The sequence below is a fragment of the Phytophthora cinnamomi genome, assembly GCF_018691715.1.
Source record: "Phytophthora cinnamomi strain GKB4 chromosome Unknown Contig45, whole genome shotgun sequence".
In the NCBI taxonomy this organism is placed as follows: Eukaryota; Oomycota; class Peronosporomycetes; order Peronosporales; family Peronosporaceae; genus Phytophthora; species Phytophthora cinnamomi.
Genome location: NW_027150978.1, coordinates 527,451 through 549,080, shown reverse-complemented (window position 1 = coordinate 549,080; position 21,630 = coordinate 527,451). Strand labels below are relative to the sequence as shown.

The following is a 21,630-nucleotide window of genomic DNA, read 5'->3' as shown; positions in this document are numbered from 1 at the left end:
ACGCAACTTCATCGAGCAACCTGACTTACATTCATTATGAGGTTCCATGACTTAGGAAAAGTATATTTACAAAAGTAGCAATATTACCCCGTCATTTCAAATTGCAATAATAATAAATGCCGTACACAAATAGTATTATTATTTATTATAATACTTTTTTTCCGAGCACTGGTGTGCATATCATGGCAAATATCTTAGAGATAATATTTGTATTAATAAAATACATCGACGTGAATACCACAACTTTCGTTGTATTCTTGTCTTGAGTGATCAGACCCAACACCTATAAAGCTGCTACAGCTGTAGACGAACAACCAAAAACGACGTTTGCCTCTATCCGATTGAGTCTGGCATTGCATAGATGTTGAAACGAAGGACACCACCGCCGACAAGCGCCGACCATGCAGACATCTCGATGGGGACGATATCGTCCCCACTGCAGGTATACCACTCAGCTCCCAGGATGTGGTAGACCGATCTGCAGCACGCGCAGTGAAGTAGTGACAGGCTGGTTGGATTAGTCACTGCGACGCCGCCGAGCGACAAACGAGTGCCCCGAGAACACTTAGCCGAAGCTCTCTGACCGATGGGCTGGTCCACCTGCACCTCATCCCTTGGGATGCCGCTTGCTGACCATCTTAATGAACGGACCTCCACGACGACTGCATGTAGCCTGAACGCAGAAAAAATCCGCGGGTGTCGCTGTGATCAGATAAATTACCTGACACAGGTATTATACCCGAGTACAAGTTATTTGAAATAATAGATTTTTAACTTAATAATAACTGGATGGGTCAACACACCAGCATAATTTGATTTGAGCACAGGTAATTCAATATCACAGACACGCAAGCGCCTGTTGAATCGAACCCAACGAATAATATTCAGCAGGTATTTCGATTGGAGAATAACCGCACCTGAGCTAAGGACTCTGGATAAAATCCAGAGAACATGGAGAGCTAAGCGAGGCAGCTCATTCTTTAATCTTCTCGACACCGCTCACACAAACCGAACCATCACACTCGATTCAGGTAAGCTCCACAAACGTCCTTCCGTGCCTTTCCTCCTCAACATATTTCACACTTCGCGCTTCATACAGATGACCAACGCGACTACGACGAATGAATTCGGCCAGCCGGTTGGCTTCGCGATGAAGAACTGGAGTCCTCCCCCGATCCCACCATACACTACGCTAACGGGTCAATACTGCCGTCTCGAACCTCTCACAGTGTCTCTCATCGCCAAGGATCTTTGGGACGCTCAGTCTGAGGACCCCAGCGGGGCTCGCTGGACGTACTTGCCCGAGGGACCGTTCGCTACGTTTGACGAGTTCGAGAGTGGATTCTGGATGGAGAACACGGTAGCGACCCGCAGTTCTACGCCATTGTCGTCAATGGACGGGTAGTAGGCTACACCGCCTACCTGCGCATCGTATCCAACCACGGCATCATCGAAATTGGCCACATCTACTACTCGACTCAATTGACAAAGACTCGTGCGGCCACCGAGGCCATGTATCTTCTTGCAGACAACGCCTTTCGACTCGGCTACCGACGCTACGAGTAGGTGGTCGAAACTGCTGATAGCTATTCATTTCGCATGTTCCATGTTTCTTTCATGTTTTCCTACAAAATGGTTCACATACTGAGAACTTCAAGCCGGAAATGCGATAGCTGCAAAATGCCATCGCGCAATGCAGCGGCCCGCCTCGGGTTTACATACGAGGGCACGTTCCGCCAACTGATCGTCTACAAGGGGCGCAACCGCGACACGTCGTGGTTCTCGATCATCGACGAAGACTGGAACGGTGGTCTAAAAGATGCATGCGAGCGCTGGCTGACGGCCAGCAACTTCAACGAAGATGGACAGCAGACGCTGAAGTTGTCGGAGCTTACGGCTCCGTTCGTGCATGCCACGTCGTGAATTTGTAGGGTTGAGCCAGACTGGCGGGCGCATAACAATCTACATGACCCTAGTCTGAATACACAAGAAGTTTGATGAGGACGAAAATACTTACTTAAGTATGTGGTTGAAAACTAGTATTCTGCAATATGGTAAGTATTTTTTGCAATATCGGTTTTTCGTAGTTAAACATAAATTAAACGGCGAATAGCAACCTCTTTTGTACTCCGATTTACTATGTACTTCGACGTTTATAAGATCTAATAAGGGGTTAGTAAGGATAGGCATTTTAACTCTGCCTCTTTTTTAAAGAAGTCCAGAAACATGGAAATCAACAACAAAGTCCATACACACACACTCCCCCCCCCCTTTAAAAAGATAGTCCAATGTGATTATGCTTGAAATCACATTTCAGTAGGTTCAGCATACCCTGTCGCTATTAACTTTGAGACTTTCGTGATAAATGTACTTCTCTATGTGCTTGAAGAGATACCTAGAGCTATTCCTTGAAACAACAACAAGAAATTCCACCTCGTGTGCTCACGAAGTGAGGTGGCCATGCCCTTGCTAGTCCATCAAGCAATTACCAGATTTTGACATACATAGTATTGTCTTCAAATAAACGTGGTCTAGCGTACATTGCGTGCTACCCCATGAGGATAATGTACGTCTGACACGGCTCTAACTACAGTACTATGTAGTAATAACTGTTGATTCTGCCACTAACAAGCTCCAAGAGACTGAAGGTGCGGCATTGTTGACGGACCATTTCACGCAAGAACCTAAACGCCATTTCTCGCTTTCTCAATGTCCAACAGCAAGCATCTGAGGAGAGGAGATGAGTCGAAGTGAAGAAGAGCATATGCGACGCAGGAATGGTATCATCGCGCTCCTGCCAGTCGATCATGGAAATGTAGCCATGTTGGTGCATAAGTGCCGTCGGCTCCACCCGTTCCGGCAAGTGACAGTCCGTCCGCTTTGACGGTTTGGTTATCAGTCGGGAAACGGACTCGTCCGGCGTAACGAACTTCCGTGCAATTGCTGCTGGATGGAGGCGGCCAAGCTGCGCCAAGACCTGACCCAATGTTGGCTGGCGGAGACGTTGGTGCAAGTGCTGGAACGAGCAAGAGCAGCCACGCAACAAAAGTGCCATCTCGCGCTGGTGTCATTAGGCGATACAGTTGTCGCTGAACAAGGGGCTGTGCTATCGGAGTTGGTGAATGGATTCTTGCGGAACGAGGCATTGGCAGCATTCAGTGTTGCAAGTTCAGTATGTTATGCCCATGTGAACGATCTGGATGAACTGCAACTATGGGCATCAAATGGATGTATCAACCGAGCGACTGGAGCGTTGTTCGTCATTTTTGCGCCGTGTGCGGATGACGTTGCAGCGCACATTGTGAAGACGGCGTCGAAGCTTGACGTGGCTTCGAGGAGAGTAGTGCTTGTGTTGCACAATCCAATGGGGCTTCTCGGCTTGGAGGTTAGTAGCAGAGCGACGGGTAGCTCCTCGACGTACTATCGTATTGAGCATGTTGCAACGGAGAGTTTGGGTGAGACGGAAAGTGACTGGAGACGGAAGATGAAGTTCATTGCTCAGCCGTTGGATTGTCTGCGAGACCAATGCGGCTGGCACTTTGTGATGGAGATCGTTCGATGGGTCCCGGAATCTACAGGAGCGATGGAGAGCAGGTTCGGACTAGGGCGGGCGACTATGTTTTCGACGATCAACCAGTTGCCATTCCAGCTACTGCTGCTCATACTGCGATGGAGTCACTTCCACCCGGAGATCGTACGTGTTTGCGCCAAGAAGCTTCGGAGACAAACGCAGCTCATCCCACAGGCACGTGTGCGGCAGGAACTTGCAGAGTTACAGGCGCGAGAAAGTAAGGTGTGGAGTGGCCTGTACCCGCCTGTAGACCAGGAAGAAGTGAACTCTGTGGCCTACTCGTCTCTCTTGTTTCCCACGCAGTCACAACTGCAGTCGCCAAAGCTCGATCGATTATCCAAGTGCCACCTGTGGGATACGCAGAAGCAGTTTTACAAGGATCAAGGTATTCGTGCGTGGAGTTCCGGTGCCATCCCGTTTGGTGTGTCCAGTAGTTCCTTTCTCGCAGCAGGTTACGCGCGTGTTGCTGTCGATTTCTTGCTTAACAACGCCAGTCATGTGAGACCTTCGTTTAAAGAGAATGGCTCGCCGAACTGCTTTGTGTGGGAGGCGGCCAGCGGTTCGTGCAAGTTCCTGCACTCGTTCATGCTGCATTTCACGGGGCTGGTGGAGGCGGACGATGAGTTTAAGAGACGAGGATTAGTGCCACTCGTCGTAGCAACTGACCTGAGCGAGCAAGTACTGAGCTCGCGCCGGCAGATGACATGCTTTCGTCCGTTCATCGAGCGCGGTCAGCTGGATTTCGCTTTCTTCGACACGCAAGAATTTATTCATGGGTGTTCTTCCGGCTCCAAGAAGAGGAAAACGCTGGAGTTAATTCACGCAGGACGGCAGTGGAATGTCGGAAGTGACGGCCCGGTTTCGTTAATAGGCAACTATTTCTTCGATTCACTGCGCGCTGACGTATTCTCCGTCGCAATCCAGCGAGATGACTTGGTTCGCGATGGTTCAAGCCCCAGTGGCCCAAATTCAGGCGAGCATGTCGTAGTCCAGGTAGCGCTTCTTGATAAGGACACGTCCAGTATCGCCAACATGGATATTTGCCTCCAGCCTGTCGAAGATCCAAGCACCCGAGCAATTTACGAAGATGGCCGACTGAACGCGACGCTTGTGCAAGTGTTAAATAAATTCAGATCTCGGGTTAATGGTTCTTCTTCCGAGCCAGTCTCATCAACTGGATTGGTTCTGTTTCCTGTCGAAGCGTTTGAGTTTCTCCTAACGCTTGTTGATCGGGATGACGAGGCCGAATTGTTCCCCTTTGCCATTTTGGCAGGAGATGCGAGCTTTTCGTTCCGAGACGCCATCTCGAGCGCATTTATCACTACCAAAATCGCTCAAGACGGCTCAATTGAGCACGTAAGTCTGGAGCTACCGCAGCTATCTCCCCACCCAGACTGTTTTTGCCTTCCGGTGGACTTCGAGATATTCAAGTTGTTCATTGAGCACCTCTCCAACAGTGGAGCGGCTGCTTTTGCACGCTCGGAACTTGTCTCCGCGCCAGCAAGTGATACATTTGACGTATTTTTCGCCATGATTGAGCCGCGGAGCCGGAGAACTGCTAATGCACAAGCCAATGCTACGCCGACGGTTACCGCCAGTTTGCTGCAGTCAAGCTTCAAGCACCAGTTTTCGCGTTTCACCCCCGGAGACTGCGACTTACTGTGGGGCATGATGAGCTTCGACGACGGAGCGCGGTGCTTTTCCACTGATACGCTTCTCGCACTGCTCGCTCAAACCGGCTGGGACTTCGACTTGTTTGCTGTGTTGAAGTGGGGACTACTGAATCGTTTGAGACAACAAGAAAATAACTCAGAAACGGAGCACTATCAGCAACTTCTGATCGAAGCAGGCGTCAAATCCTGGCGGACATTTTACCACATGGAGCAGCAAAGCGAGACTGACACCACCATGCGAGGTGTACGGCTGCAGCTAGCGAGGTGGTTCTATGGTAAGATGTTCGCAAGAAAATCTATCCAAAAGAACCTGTACTCACTTGTATTCTGATGTTCATATTCAACAGATTTGGAGGCTTTCGACTGCGTACTGGAAGTGCTGATGCCTTGGCGAGATGAGGCGCACAAGGACTTCGGTTCGGATGACGTAGGTGTCTTCTACCTCCTTGGGGTAAGTGCTTGGATCGATGCTTCGAGTCTTGCCGATTCATTTGTCCTAACTCTTTGTTTCGCATGTTAACCGTAGCTGACGAGTTTGCGGATGGAGGAGTGCTGGACTGCTCTGTCTTTCTTCCGCCTTTGCGCTCGCCTGGCCCCCACGAAACTCAAATATCAACGCCAGGTCGCACGCACATTGCTCGCCCTGCAGACATTGAGATCTGCGTCGAACAGCTCCAACGAATCCGACGGCGTGCGCTCCTCCTAATACCGTTCCAACTAAATAGCGAAAATCAATGTTCCAGTTGGTGGTGAGTTTTGTCTGAATTGTTTTTAAGTAGTTAGTATTTTCCCGTACATGATCTCTCGATGGACAATGACATCTACGTGTATACATACACACGACCCCGGCTGCAGCCAGAGCAGCTTCACATTTACAGCATCTTCACTCCCGCCTCCGTGGTTGAATCTATTCCTCGAGGCTCAAAAGTATTTGCGTGGTATTCCTGAACAACCTTTGCGCAGGACTGGGCTCCATCGACCACGACAATCAACTTGTCGCTGACTGGAGTTTCGTCGGTGGAGTCATCCTACAGGCCCACAAAGTAAGACAATTAGATTGTTAATTGATGCAAGCAGAGTTCAGACCATCAACAGAACATACCTTGAAGTAGAAGACAAGGGAGTTGTCGAGGTCTTCCCGTTCAGCCACCTTGATGAGCGACGTCAAAGGCCGCCATTCTTCTACGAACGCGAAGCCCTCGCAGGTAGCTGCCATCACATTCAGCACGACGAGCACTGATGGGGTGACAACAAGTTCTCGCTCCCCTAGTCGGCTCAATTGCTTGTGCGATTCTTCATCCTGCTCTTCAAACCTCGTCGCGCGGTAGAATCTGAAGTGTTTGTGTGCTTCGCTGGACGAGGACTTCCAGCTTGCCAAGTTTACCTGTCGTGATGAAGGCAATACCAATTCGCTGTTCTTGTCATCTTCGTGTTGCTGCGCTTCATCTTCTTCCTTGGTGTCTACAGGAGCTTCGTCAGGTTGAGCTTCAACTTTAGGATTGTTAGAAGAATGCGAGCGGCGTCTCAATCGAGCAGCCACAGCAACGGCTTTATCCAGAATCGTACTTCCAGTCCGAAGTGGTGTGCTTTGTGGCGCTGGGGTAGCCGCCGACACCGACAGTCGTTTTTTGTCGCTATTGTTTTCAGGCCGAGTGGTCGAAGACTCTCTATCTTCGTCGCTGGACGAGCTGTTCACCGACACTTTACCAGTAGTGAGTGTACGGCAGCTCTCGCTGGACTCACTGTAAGAACTCCATTTGTTGTCTTCCGTGCCACTACGAATGCGAAACAAATAGGGTGTGTTCGCTTGCAGCCCCGTGACAGTGTACTTGAGTGTATCTGCATCAACGTCGGGCTTCAACGTCCACCACATTGCAGCCAGGCGGTCTTTTGCATACTGAATCTGGTATTTCGTCACACCAATATCATTCACCGGATCCCATGTGACGACAACCTCTGAGCTTGACGCAGCGAAAACCTGCAAGATACGGGGCGCAACAGGAGAGTGTGATGACGGCGCCGCACTGACGCCACTGCTACTGCTAGCTGCAGTAGATACCATTGAACTAATTGAAGCGGCACTGTTGGAGTTTGTGTTATCTTCCAGGCCGACAGTGCTGCTGCTGGGTGGAGTAATGCCATGCGAATTGAGGAATGATTGAACCATGGATTTTGCTTGTTCTTGCAGTGAAGGCCCGATTTCTTCAACAGCGGACTCGGGAAGACGTTCCAGGACCACATCGCCATCAGGAGTGTTTTCAAATGCCCACACGCCGTCGGCATCGTCGTCTGCTTCCCTCTGACCATTACGAAGCAGTACCAACTCGCCATCATTGCCTTCGTATTCTCTTCCATCCTCCACGGTTCCGTCACTATTACCAAACGCAAGGCGAACGAAGATTTGGTTGGTTCCCGGGCACACAAGTCTCTCAGAACCTCGGATTACCATACCCTTCTCCAATACGATGTCCAGCTTTTCAGCATTGAAATCTGGCCGGCGACGTGCTCGTAGCGCGATAAGTACGCGATAAAAGAACTGACCGCGCTCGACGTATTCAGGCGAAACTCCTGGGAGAAAGATCGCACTCGTTAGTTCATCTCGACTGACATGCTTTGGCGTCACGGTTCCTGACATTGGTATTGGTGCGCCTGCTGTCCGGTCATCCAGTGTCTTCATGCAACCACTGGATAGACTGAAAGGCCCCCACCGCTGGCCATTTCCACATCGTACGCGGAATACCAGCGACTCGCCCGGGTCAAGCCCCACCATCGTACCAGTCGTTTGATCTGTGACACCTGTAGAATTCATTTCGGCTGTTGTTCCCTCCTGCTTCATTGCTACAGGAAGCCAAGGATTAAATTCATCACCCGATTGCTTAGCAAACTCGAGCTGGTAGCGTGCCACCGATGATGGCGCGATCGACGCAGGCAACTTGTCCCACGAGATGCAAATTGAGTGTCGTGTTGCACTCACTAATGTTGGTGCCAGAGGTGGCAGGGCAATAGCGTCCGATGTAGCTCCATCTTTCTCCATGTACACCGGCGTTAGAAAGCGCAACACTACAGGTCGAGAGGCTTCAATAACGAGCTCAATGACACTCAGAAATGCGACGTCCTCCAAACTTTCTCCATTGATCGCAACGAGTAAATCTCCAGTATTTATCAACCCAGTGGCGGATGCTTGGCTGTCCGGAACCACGCTATCAACGACCGCTTGGTATTTCTTGGATGTTCGCGACTTCTGAAACAGGATACCAATGGGACCTGGTTGTAGCTCCACGTCAATTGTAGTTCCGCTGCCCTTTTCCGCCCCTTCACCTTTGCTCACGCGCACTTCCACCCATCCGTCCTCAGTTGAGCCATTCTTCTCTTCAACGACACTTTTTGCCTCAGCAGACGCGTTGTTGTTCGTACGCGCAATTGAGTTCGAGGTCGACGATACTACATCTTTGGCTGCAGCTTTGAGAAGCATAAGGCGCTGAGACAACGACGACACAGCAGAGCTTGTCGTAATCTTGGTTTTTGCCTTCTTCACTTCCTTCACCTCCGTTACTTCCTTCGATTCCTTCACTTCCATGGAGGTAGTGCTGCTTGGAGCTGATGAAGCGGGCGTAACCGTGGTCGTGCTTGTCAGTATACTCGTAGTCGTCGTCGTAGTCGTAATCGTAGTGCTGTGGCTGCTATTCGTTTCCGATATTTCGGTGAGCGTACCGCCAGTAACTTCAGCCACAAAATCATCCTGCGATGGTGCTCGAGAACGGCTCAGTCCAATCTTGGCAAGTAAATTAAATCCTCCCGAGGACGAGCTACCATTTGAATCAGGTGCGGTCGCCACCTGCTCAGTAGTTGGAACTGGTAACGGAGATGACACGAGAAGCTGTTCTTGCACGAATGTGTCCATACTTCGGATATTCTTCTCCAGCTCGTCAAACCCTCCGTCGAGACGGCTCACAAACTTGAAACCCTTCTGCAGAAACATCAGCACCAGACGAGTCACAGACACGTGCTCTGCATGCATCTTTGACGCCCCACTACTGCCTATCTCGCTGGCCAGTGCACCAGGCTCCCCGGGGCTCTGCTTGCGAGTCAACGTTACGGGTTTAGTTGAAGCCGAAGACGACGGCGGCACCTCTCCAGCCACTTCCACAGCCACGGATACTTCGATCGGTTTATTGGCAAGGTCTTGGGGCGGTGGATGCTGGGACTTATCGCTCGAAATTACTCTGGCCAAGCGCACAATTGGGTTCAGTAAACCATTGTTGGAAGATGTCCTGGGAAGGATCGAGGGTGAATCGACCGACGGCCCAACGAAACAAAAGTGGCATCCTTTCATGTCTGCGAAGCCCTTCATGAGTCCATCGAGAGCGTCCGGTTTGGCCATGATGCTGGGATCAATGTGGTGAGAGAGGCTCAAATGCGACTTGTGGTACTCCTCCGCTGGGCGGCAGTCCAGCACGATAAACTTGAGCGCCGTAGGTTCCTCTCCATCCTCATTCCCCGACGAATACAGCTGCGCCGGCTGGTTGTCGCTTGGAGACAGCAACGGGTTCAGCAAGTCCTTCTCACTTGTGCGCTCTTCTAGCACTGCCGTCGCAGCGGGGGCGAGCACGGGCATGCATTTCTGCTTGGCCTTCGTCGCCAGCCGATCCAGTAAGTTGCGCACTAGCTCCTCCGGGTACACCTGCAAGCTGGAGCACGCGTACAGTTGCTCTAGAAACGGGATCATGGCGTCCGTGAAGCCTCCATAGCAGACCGAGTACAAGTCGCGCTTGAACGAGCGCGGCGTGGACTCGGATATGGCCAGTGCACTTGCACACACCTGCTCCAGCTCGTCGCGCGAGGAGAACGTGAGCGAGCTCAGCACCTGCGGCAGCATGGCGATCTCGGCCTCCAAGATGCTGTCCCTGTTGGCGGCCACGAGCGCGTAGGCCACGAAGTGCAGCAGGTACGGGTCTTCCTCGAGCAGGAAGAAGTCCCAGAGGTAGAACACGAACTCGGGGGGCAGCGACCGCGCGAAGAGCGTCATGAACCAGGGCGTCACATAGAGCTCCGGGGTCATGTCGTGCTGCTCCAGGAAGTGGCAGAGCTCCGGGTCGTGGTACAGCATGAGCAGCTTGTAGAGCTGGAAGGAGCACTGCAGCGAGCGGAACTCCGTGTCCGCGAACACGTGCGGCAGGAACCTGTCGATCATGGCGTAGAAGCACTGGAAGACCTCGCCCTCGGCCAGGGGCTCGGGCGCGCCCTCCGCGCCGCCCGCGGGCGGCTCCGAGAGCAGCAAAAAGGGCGCCAGCACCTCGTTCAGGCCCTGCTTGTAGCGGATGCTGCGGCTCTTGCAGTAGAACGTGAGCAGCTGCACCACGAGCGCCACCGTCTCGGGCCGCTGGAAGCGCGGCTCGTTGCCGCGAGTGCGCGCCGCGTCCGCCGCGACCACGCGCTGGTTGTCCAGGTCCTGCGCGACGTGTAGGATGTTGTGGCTGAGGCTGGGGCGGCGCTGCACGTTCAGCAGCTCCTTCCACACGCGCGCGCGCAGCTGAGCGGGCACGCCGCCCAGCGCGCGGCACGTGACGCCCAGCACGAAGTGGTCGGGCCTGCGTTTGTGCATCTCGCGCGCGAGCTGCGCCTCCAGCGCGTCGCGCGTGGCGCCGGATGTGGCAGTAGCCATGCGGATTTGGGCGTTTTCAACACAGCATTGCGCGGCTTCCAGCGCGAGTTCGGAGCTGCTGGAGGTGGCGGCAGAGAGAGACGCGTCTGGGCTTGCTGCGGGAGCAGTGTGGGCGCCTGCGGACGCGCGGGTGGCGGCCATGACGGAGACGCCGCGTGCCCCTCCGGTCCGTCTCGACGGTTTTGCGCTCTTCCACCGACTGACCTCTACGATCAGACTGATCTGATGCGGGCGCTTCACGCCGGACAGAGACCTGCGTGCAAGGGGAAGGAGAGCAGGTGCGCGTCCGACCCAAAGTGTCGCAATTGTGAGAACGGTACCGTGTACCAGGTGTAGAAAAAGGCAACTTGAGCCGCTTCAACGTGCTGCCAGGTACTTGAAGTGAGAGGGTAATAAGACTGGACGATACGAGCGCCGAGACAGTGTCGAGGAAGAGCAGTACGGCGAACAACACGGGGCGCCTCATGTCGATATTCCTGCGACTTGACTTTAAAGCTATGAGTGCTTGGCGGCAAGTTGCGATCGAGATGAAAGACTGAAATACGATGTAACGTTATCATGCTTTATATCGTCGGGAACAGCAACTTGCACGACCATCGACCGTAACCTCTTCCATTGTAACCAGTTGGAATCATTTGCCAAAAGCGCATTTTCACAGGTACAATACGACATATCTGGGTACTATGTTCTCTGAAATTTATTTCAGGGTTAAGAAGTTGATTAATCGGTGAAACCATGCCTGGCCGCGTTGGTCAGGAGGATACGAAGGGATTCATACAGATTGTAAGTTTCTCAAGTATTTCACACCTTTAGCAGAGGCTTTCCCTCGCCGGCTCCACCAATTCGAAGTGCAATGCGATCGCCGGTTATCTTCTGTAATAGAGACTCATCGCTTCGTTTGGAGTTGCCTAGTCAAAATTCAGAGCTTCCTCGTGCGCAGTTTTTCTCCCGGTTCATTCCTTCGAGAGACGAACAACTGAAATCCCCTGCATAATACTTCGAAGTAGTAAAACTGCAGTGTACACGAAGAAGCATACCCCGACTAAGGTGATATATTCGATGAATCCTGCACGTCATACCCCAAATAGCTACCCTGAGCAGAAAATCTGCGTACATGTATACTGAACAGGATTTAACGATAGAAAATTCATTACTGAGGTGACACAATGATCTTATCAATCGTCATTTGATGGACAGTGTAAGACTTCACCTATTATTCATTCTTGGTGATAATAGCTTTTTACAACAGAATCCCGTACAGCCCTCGAAGGAATATGGTGAAGCTTGTGTGCGCCTTAGCCGTCGACCTGAGTCACCCCTTCAGTATCGACTTGCCAGAGACTAGTACAGTCTACGACATCAAACCGGCAGTCAAACAGTACATCCAAGATGCAATCAAGCGTCCACTGGCCACTCCGAACTTGGAGCTGTTCCGCGCCAAGCGCAACGGGAAATGGCTAACTATCGCTGAGACAAAGATGTTGAACCCCAACGCGCTTGGCCTCGAGAACGTGTGGGATGTAACGAGAGTTCTCAAGAATTCCGGGCTGGGTGATCGTGATGTATTGGCTCCAGGTGGCGACATCGAAACCAACGTGGTTCATGTGATTGTGGATGAGCTTCACTAGGTTTGCTACCCTGACACCAGCTAGTACATACCTGGTATGTATGTGCCCTTTTGGCAAGTGATTACAATGGAAGAGGTTGTAATCGACGCTAGATCCTGGGATCGTGCAATCTTCGTCCTACCATCGTGTAGAAATGATCTCATGGTTTCGGTATCCACCCTAAAGCGACACAAGTTTTCATTCAGCTAAGGTCGACGGCAATGGCGTACACGAGCTTGATCTTCATGTGTCAGTGTGGGTTGACATGATCGTTTGTGCCACTTGCTTGATGAGTCGTACTTCACGTATGTATTTTTTTCCGTTTTTTAGCATACAGTGCCAACAGGGCCTTCAATTCAGCGTTTGGGTCGTCATCGCGATACAGCTTTTCATTTCATCCACTCTTGATTTGGCATGCTGTGCTGCGCTTGATAATGGATCACAAGTTCCTTCGACCCGTTGGTATTATCCAAAAGCTGTTCTAAGGTCTCAGGTGTTAAGCTCACATGAATTGGAGTCGCATCCAGTCCTTCGCCAGTTCCTTCAGATCTGGAACATCCTTGAGTGAATGGTAGACTTCTGTCAATTCAGCCTTCGACACACCATCGCGATAATGTCCTCTTTGGAAAACTTAGGCATTCCCTTGTCAGCTTTGTACGCGTTCGTGAATCCAACAACTTCGTTCCAGCTGCCTTGAGACCCAGCGCCTTGAAGAAATCTGCCGGCGTTCTTGTAGCCAAATGATGTAGGCTCTCCAAGTTTCTTCAGGTCAGGGACATTCTTGAACGATTCCAAGAGCTGCTCTACACTCGGCTCAGGCTTTGCAACAGCATCGTGTAAAGTGTGTATTCAGGAAAGAAGCCCCCCCCCATGCTTCGCATTGTACGCATTCGTGAACCGGAACCACTCCAGCAACTTGACACAATGATCGCTTAAAGATCTTACTACAACTCAGCCGATACGAGTGAAGACGATGAAGTCGAAAAATCGAACGATGAGAGAGGGCTACGACTCACGAGGGTTGCAGCGCTAACGTCGCAGATCAAAAACCAACCTGCTCAAAGCTGGCGAGAAAATGTGGCCGACACCGTCTTCTTTAAACTGCACCTCGACAAGGTGGCGACGAATCATCAAGACAACCCGACCTCAGTAATGTACTTCGAAAAGAATTTTCAGCATACATGTACGGACATTTTCAGCTCAGGTCACACCCAGATTCTGCTGGTCAAATCGAGAATCGACGAAATGAAACGATGCAGATGCACCGAAGCGATGGCCCAGGAGATGATGTGAAGCCGCATTGGCAGCGTATGACAAATGCTACAAAACCCATATGAGCGATTTTTCTCGTAGCTTTTAATGACTCTTGAACTGCGTTCTGCGATATCAGTGCAGCACGAGGCAGGCAGATAACAGCAAGTGCAACATGCAGGTTGCACTAGAGAAAGATGTAGACATGTAAATGGTGTCACAACTACATGTACTAATAATTTACTACGTAACATGCATGTAATTGTACGCAGTGCCGAGTTCCCAGGACTACAAACCTCTCAGCTCATCTCTTCAGTGCAAGCTAAAATGTACACGGCTGTTCGTCGGCTAAACTCCGTTTACGCATTCCACCTTCGTAAACCAAGTCTCAGCCGTACATGTAGTATTCGTATTCAGTTCATGACCCTCACAATGCTTTACGGGGCTTCAGCAACCCCGCGACAGTCCCAATGCATTTCAGTTACGCCCTGTTGCTTCTGGCTGGTTTCGCCGTGTGACAGTACGACCTCGCCCAAGCTGAGCGTGTGGTGGAGAGAACTGCTATCAATAATGCAGACTGGGTTCTTGCGAACTCCCACAGTCACAGCCATTCTTAAGTAAGCCGCAACCTGTACAGCAATTCAGAGATCGAAACAAAGGGAGAGGCTGAAGAGGTGAAATTGTTTTGCCACACCTTTGAGGACGTTGAAATTCTGTTAGGAAAGAATCCTACTGCCTCTCTCGACACGCCCCCGAGAGACTCGGTGATCGTAAAAGAAGTTGACAAAATGGCCAAGAACCCTATTATCATGAGTCGCATGAAAAAAAAAGCTCTGGAGAATCCGGTCGTAAGGAAGCGAGTTGAAGGTTTGGAGAAGAATCCACAAGCCCTCCAGAGCTTGTGGAGTGCTCCCACAAGTGAAATCATCGCAAGACGACATCGTATCTCGCAGGAGGGTTGAAACCAGGCAATCGAAAAGATATTCTTGCCGCGATTGTGCTGTTTATCTTGCTTTTTTGCTTTTTTTTAATGGAAAGATCAAGTCTAGGGATTAAACGGCGCACAGGGACATTTACTTCGTCAGATAAACGCCAGAGTGAGATTGGTGTCTTCAACAACATCAACTTTTGTCGATTCGCGTAGCTTAATAGGGGCCGATATTATAAACTCGGCTGCGTTGTTTCTCGACACGAAAACCTTTTATCAGAAGTTCCGGTTAAAGTGTGACGATAACTATGCGTCTGAATTGCGTTATATTGACAAATGCAGTCCTATCAACATGCGTTACCAGGCTCGAAGAAGTTGAGATCCAGTACTCAGTGCTGTCGACGGGGAGTCAGATTTCGGGTTTGGATACTTCCTTCTCGTTGATTGGTTCCTTCGATAGTTTTTCAGTAATCGTCGAAATGAGGCGCGCCTCGATGAGCGAAAGGCAAGGCAATTTTCGCACTTTACAGCTGCAACGCGGCCGACTTCAAGTTAAGAGCGTGGATCGAGTACGTGATGAAGCTGAACCCACGAGTTAATGATATCGACACTGAAAACGTGTTACAAGGACACAAATGGCAGTGGCGAAGGAAAGCACCTAGTGTACTCCACTGACATGTTAGTCGGTATTACTAGACACTAACTAACATGTTAGTTCAAAACTATACATGTTAGTGCCTGTTAGTATTGTAAGTAAGAACGAGAGTAATGTATTGATTAAAGTAGTCTGCGAAGCAGGATTTTTACTTAGGCAGTGAGTCTCCACGTAGTTTTGCCGCGCACAACGCCCTCCTGGAACTCTGATGTAACTTGGCCATGCCCCTTGGTTTTCCTCTCTTTCAAAAGCCGCGATCATCTGTGCAGGCAAATTGCGAGCGTCCTATGATTCAACTTCAACGTGAGCCATTTTTGCTTATGCAATGTCTCTCACATTCTTGGATAATTATTTATAAGTTGAGGCCATAAGATAGCTTAGTTGGTTCATTATAGGAGAACACTCCAACTTTTTTAATATATACACCCAAGTCTGGGCCAAAATTCGTTGAAACAATTGTAATCGGTACTTCAGCGACAATTTGGCTAACAGTTCACTAGCTAGCGTGTTACTAAAATTACATCGCTATTAGATGCAGCAAAGGAGACTCACTTTCAAGTTTTCTAATCGTCGAGTTCACGCTTATCCCTCTGACTTCTACTGACATGTTAGCTCAAAATACTAGACACTAACTAACAGTTAGCTAACATGTACAGTAGCTAACATGTTAGTGTTAGGAGTACACTAAAAGCACCACAACGCAAAAATCGCCTATACGTGAACCTGTCCAGGTGCGAACCTTATCGGAGAACTGACTGGAGAGCAGAGGTAAAGACAGGTTTAAGTATAAATTCGGCAATTACGAGATACATGTAGAAAGTGTGATCTCAAACGACATGTGGTCTATTTGTATATTAGATATAATATTGCATCATATCTCCCTCCCCAGCCTTCATCACTAGTATTTCACTCAAACCATTTTTGTCGAAAGTGAAATTAAAAGTGACTATTTCAAATGTGCACCATGCTGTGAGTGCTTGGCAGCAACTTGCGAAGTGATCGGGAAAGATGGCTGTATCATGTTTCAGGTCGAGGCTTGCACGATCTCAAGATCTACCATCACTTATAACCTCTTCCATTGTAGTCACTTGCCAAAAGAGCATATACATACCAGGTATGTACTAGCTGGTGTCAGGGTAGCAAACCTAGTGAAGCTCATCCACAATCACATGAACCACGTTGGTTTCGATGTCGCCACCTGGAGCCAATACATCACGATCACCCAGCCCGGAATTCTTGAGAACTCTCGTTACATCCCACACGTTCTCGAGGCCAAGCGCGTTGGGGTTCAGCATCTTTGTCTCAGCGATAGTTAGCCATTTCCCGTTGCGCTTGGCGCGGAACAGCTCCAAATCCGGGGCGTCCAGCGGACGCTTGATCGCGTCCTGGATGCACTGTTTGACTGCCGGTTTGATGTCGTAGACGTCACTAGTCTCTGGCAAGTCGATACTGAAGGGGTGACTCAGGTCGACGGCTAAGGCGCACACAAGCTTCACCATATTCCTTCGAGGGCTGTACGGGATTCTGTTGTAAAAAGCTATTATCACCAGGAACGAATGATAGCTGAGGTCTTACACTGTCCATCAAATGTCGACTGATATAGCCTTGGAGGCTTATGCGAAGGGTAGGCTTGCTGTAGATGAAGGAATGAGGGGATGTACAGCTTTTCCATGCCAAGTTCACAAGAACGAAAGCATTTGCACTGAAATCCGAATCAAATGCACAGAATGCAAGGCCAAATGCATAATCCTCAGAAAAAGAACGATCTTGAGTATTTGGGCCAACTTCAGGACTTGCACAAGCACCGCAAACAAACGCGTAGGCGTAGGTAGGTCCACGAAGTTGACGTAGCTCAGGATTCGTGTACTCTGTGTGTACAGGACCTCCTTGACTCGTAGCTCGCTTGCAATTTACTTCCCCCAAGTAATCCTTATCGATACTGCAATGGGCTGGACTTTATCACTTGGCATACACGTGAACCGTGCCGTCTGCCAGTGTCAATTTCCCCTGACCATTTAGCGCTACGTGATTATTTTCCCACTGACCCACGAAGCTCTCGCCGTTCGCGAAAAAACCTGAGCCTGCGCCGTGACGCTTGCCATGTACCCACATGCCGTCATACAAATCGCCACCAGCATACTTGCAGAGCCCGCGTCCGTGGGGCCGCCCTCCAACACACTCGCCGGTGAACTTGCTGCTGTCTGGAAACGTAATGGTCCATTCGCCGTCCACAGGTTCATCGTGATACCACTGACCTTCTTTTATCACGCCAGAACTACCGACCGTGAATATACCCGCACCTTCGCGGCATCCACGATGCCATTGGCCCACGTATCGATCACCCTCAGCTGACGTGAATGTGCCCTCGCCGTGCTGAAGATCATCTTTCCACTGCCCCGAATACCTTGAGCCGTCGGCAAAAACGGCGTCGCCCACACCCTCACGGCTACCGTCACGCCACTCTCCAGAGTATTGTTCTGTTTGATGTTTTTCGAGTGATTCTGGTTGTATTTCGGCGGCAGGGGCAATGAGCTTGCCGACGCCATGCTTCTTGCCCCGCACGAATTCTCCTTCATATATGCTGCCCTCAGCATCAGTGTACTTTCCAATACCATGGAACGCATTTCCCCACCATTGCCCACTGTATGTTTCGCGGCCCCCGCTTATCACGCAGTTGCCGTGGCCACAACGTTGGTCGTTTTTCCAAGCCCCATCATAAATAAAATCCTTTGAGCCGGATGTCAGCACCCCGTTGCCATGACGCAAATTCTGGACCCATTGACCTTCATACGTGCTACCCGTCGAACGCTCGGTGAAAATACCGAAGCCATCGCGACACCCCTCTTTAAACTCTCCTTCGTACACGTCTCCACTCGGATAAACGTGACGATGTACACCAAACATCGGGTCCTCCGATTCTCTTGTGGTTTCAAATGACATGGACGATCGCCTTGGTGATGATGGAGGAGTGTTCGACGAAAGGGAAACATCCACAAACCGAGACGGAGACCGCATAGCTTTGACAAATACACTGTGTTGCCACTCACCCTCCAGAATAGTTCCGTCTGGGTTAACACATATTCCGAGTCCTTCACGAAGACCATCAATCCAATCGCCAGTATACACGGCACCATTGGCAAATTTGCACGTTCCTTTGCCCCAAGGTTTTCCACGACGGCAGGCACCTGAGTATTTGTCACCGTTCGCGAAAGTAATGAGCCAATCTCCGTCGCTAACCTCAACACCCCGCTTCCAAGCACCTTCGCGAGTGGTTCCTGAGGTTTTGGAAAAAGCAATACCCTGACCGTGACGCATCCCCTGCCACCATTGCCCTTCATACCGATCGCCCGATGAAAGTACTAAGATGCCATTTCCGTGCCGTCGACCTTGCTTGAAAGTGCCGGAATACTCAGATCCATCAGCGTATTGGCATGATCCAGTACCATGAAATTTCCCGTCGACCCACTCGCCAACGTATTGCACCACACCTCCCATCTCGCCAGATCTAGTCGTTACCGGCTTCACTATGGTCAACTTGCCAGCTCCATGCCTAACACCGTCTTGCCACTCGCCGTCGTACACGTCGCCCTCACTATTAACGTATACTCCTCGACCATGGAAGCGATTGTCACGCCACTGACCAGTATAGCTCTCTCCGCCGCTTGTTCCTCCACCTCCACGGCGCGTACTGTGCCCTTGTCCGCATCGCATGTCATGCACCCACTCGCCGTCGTAAATGTAGCCCCCGCTCGCTTTGGACGTAAGCACCCCTTTTCCATGCCGTTCATCTGCTAACCACGAACCATCGTACTGGTTGCCCGTCACACGCTCCAAGTACATACCATAACCCTCGCGTCTGCCTTCCACAAAATCGCCTTCGTACGCATCGCCGTTAGGGTATGTGTATGTTGCATATCCTTCATGAGGTGGAGGCTTCAGTGTTCGAGGTGACCCACTTGAACTACTTCTCGTCAGCCTCCGCTGACGCAGCTCCTGCTCAAGCCACCTCGCGTAGTTACTTGTAGACTGCCATGAAAGAGTCCAGCTCCAACCATAGTCGGAGCAAAATACCGTGCGTGGGTTGGGAGGTTCGTCATCATCGTCAACGTGGACCAAGCTGCCAAGCACTGGCGCCGCAATTTCCTCGAGCATTGAACGGAAGGACTCTGGAAACAAATCAATCATCCCAGCGTTTGACTCTGAATAGCTGCCGTTTTCGTCTTCTTTCTCGGCAAACATGCTAGCTGACAGCTCGGCTTCCAACAGCTCTTCGAAATATGAACGGCACTGGGCCAAAACCCACTCGTTGTCGCGAGTTCGCTGACCCACAATCCTCATGCGTAGCGGGGCTACAGGGTCATTAAACCGTCGAGTCAGGTCATCCGCTAACGCTGCCGTTTTCGTACCAAACGCGAAAGCGCGTTCACTCATCGCTGTCGGGTGCGCGGTGACTTGCCCCGCATCCAGATCCAGCACGAGATCATACTGCGCATCCTCGTTCTTCAGCAGCAGCGGGTTGCTCGTCCCGATCAAGTACCCTCCATTCCCTGCAAAAATCTCCTCCCCATACTCCAATGAACAACACGGCTGCATCTCAAACACCTCTCTCCGCTCTTGCAGCAACGAGTGCGCCAACTGCGACGGTAGCATCGCCAGCAGCGCAATCACCGCCGCCGACGCCGCACTGGCACTAGCCGAGTAGCACACCACCTTCCCCTGCAGCAGCAACGCGTGCAGCGTGGCCACCACGTCGCTGCCCCCAAGTCTTCTCACCATGGCCGCGTTCGGCAGCAACCCACTCACCAACGGCGACTGCTGCTCCTCCAGCGTCTTGTACAGCTCGTCCACCACCGCGAACTCCCCGTCCTCCGTCCCTTCATCAAAGAGCCTGCCCGCCACCGCTCTCAATTGAGCTCTCAGAGCTCCGAAGACCTTCACCGACTCGCCCTTATTGGGCGCGAGCAGCAGCAGCAGCAGCCGCGTCTGGCTGCTCTTCCTCGTGGGCATTCTATTGTCTACGAAGGCGACGCCCACCCCCGTGCGGCTCTTGAGGCCCGCGCCTCTCGGCAGACAGAAGTACACGCCCCCGCTGGGGGCGTCGGCGTCGGCCGCCCGCATCTCCCGGCTGAAGATCTCCTCGTCCTCCTCCTCTGCGTCTCTGGAGGCCCCAGCCAGCGCTTCGTCGCCGTCTCCTGCCTCGTCGTCGAGCGCGAAGCCCAATCCGCCGCCGTTGGAGGCTGCAGAGGACCCAATTGACGCGGCTACGAGGCGGCCGCAGCCCAGCAGCTGCTGCTCGTTCAGTATTAAGGCCTCGGAGTCCAGCGGCGGCCGCGCGAACTCGACGACGTCTTGGGGCTCCGCTTGCGCGTCGTTTGCGTTGCTTACAGAGGGAACTGAGGGCCGAGACTCGCTGCAGATGCGCACGACAGCTACGGCGAGCACTTGCGGCGTCCATGGCGCCGCGCGACCGCTGCTGGAGCGAGATACGACGCGTGCACGAGCGCCGACACCTTCCCGAGCCGCCATGAGCGCGGTTTGCGGTTTTGCGACACAAGAGTGATTGTTTTTGGACACTTCAACCATTTTCGGTACTTCAACTTGCCCAAAATTTGGGCTGGAAAAAGGCAACAATAGCCGACGGCGAGGAGCTACCAAAGTGTATCATACATGTGCAGCCACGAGGAAAGTGCGGATGCCATTGCTACTGCTCACGCTTGCTGCTGTTTAGTGTGAAGATATAATAGCTTAGTGAGAGATGATGGCGTTGACGGAAGACGAAGACGGGCTCAGGTCCTTCGACATGTTCAGCGACTTCAGCCGAGACTGCTACGCCTCGTTGCACACCCCGCCGCCGCCGTCGGTGCCTCTGAGTGTTTCAGCTCTTCAACCGCCGAGCAACTGGACGGTGCTGTCCTCGCTGCGCCACACCGCCGTCCTAGGAGAGCAGAAGGTCCAGATGCCGCTGCTGATCCGCGTTCGTGGCGTGCGCGTTCTGTCTGGAGCTATCGCGTTCGTGGTGGCGCTGCTGTTGGTTGTCGCGGTCTTTGCGGGCGGAGTTCCTGTCGGCTCTCGCGACTCGGTGGCGTCCGTGGGTACGCTCAACGAGTACAACTTCTACACGGGCACGGCCGCTGCGATGCTGGCCAAGCCGTTCGAGATGGCAATCGCACTCTTCGTGCCAGTGCTGAGTCTGGTGCTGTCGCCACGGAACAGTCTGCAGAACGAGTCGGTGGCCTGGCGAGCGCTGCTCTTCTGTGGCCAAGGGACTTTGGTGGCGCTGCTC

The 21,630-nt window shown here is 51.7% G+C and overlaps 5 protein-coding genes across 5 annotated transcripts; 3 read left to right on the top strand and 2 right to left on the bottom strand.

Moving 5' to 3' along the window:
* Positions 1-1,680: 1,680 nt before the first annotated feature.
* Positions 1,681-1,923, top strand: IUM83_15652 (Gcn5-related n-acetyltransferase; the record flags this gene model as incomplete). Its single annotated transcript, XM_067940486.1, has 1 exon — positions 1,681-1,923. The coding sequence occupies one exon, from the start codon at positions 1,681-1,683 to the stop codon at positions 1,921-1,923; it is 243 nt and encodes an 80-aa protein (XP_067790674.1).
* A 1,660-nt stretch (positions 1,924-3,583) lies between these two features.
* On the top strand, positions 3,584-5,950 carry IUM83_15651 (ankyrin repeat domain-containing protein 50; the record flags this gene model as incomplete). The annotated part of the gene is made up of 3 exons (XM_067940485.1): positions 3,584-5,519; positions 5,592-5,695; positions 5,771-5,950. The coding sequence occupies 3 exons, from the start codon at positions 3,584-3,586 to the stop codon at positions 5,948-5,950; spliced, it is 2,220 nt and encodes a 739-aa protein (XP_067790633.1).
* A 166-nt stretch (positions 5,951-6,116) lies between these two features.
* IUM83_15650 (tbc1 domain family member related) lies at positions 6,117-10,906 on the bottom strand (the record flags this gene model as incomplete). The annotated part of the gene is made up of 5 exons (XM_067940484.1): positions 6,117-6,272; positions 6,347-6,453; positions 7,569-7,616; positions 7,696-8,841; positions 8,956-10,906. The coding sequence occupies 5 exons, from the start codon at positions 10,904-10,906 to the stop codon at positions 6,117-6,119; spliced, it is 3,408 nt and encodes a 1,135-aa protein (XP_067790624.1).
* A 1,274-nt stretch (positions 10,907-12,180) lies between these two features.
* IUM83_15649 (neutral zinc metallopeptidase) lies at positions 12,181-12,671 on the top strand (the record flags this gene model as incomplete). The annotated part of the gene is made up of 3 exons (XM_067940483.1): positions 12,181-12,481; positions 12,555-12,568; positions 12,666-12,671. 3 exons carry the CDS (start codon positions 12,181-12,183, stop codon positions 12,669-12,671), a joined length of 321 nt encoding a protein of 106 aa, XP_067790607.1.
* A 3,821-nt stretch (positions 12,672-16,492) lies between these two features.
* IUM83_15648 (Radial spoke head 10 B) lies at positions 16,493-20,873 on the bottom strand (the record flags this gene model as incomplete). Its single annotated transcript, XM_067940482.1, has 2 exons — positions 16,493-16,821; positions 19,400-20,873. The coding sequence occupies 2 exons, from the start codon at positions 20,871-20,873 to the stop codon at positions 16,493-16,495; spliced, it is 1,803 nt and encodes a 600-aa protein (XP_067790606.1).
* Positions 20,874-21,630: the final 757 nt, after the last annotated feature.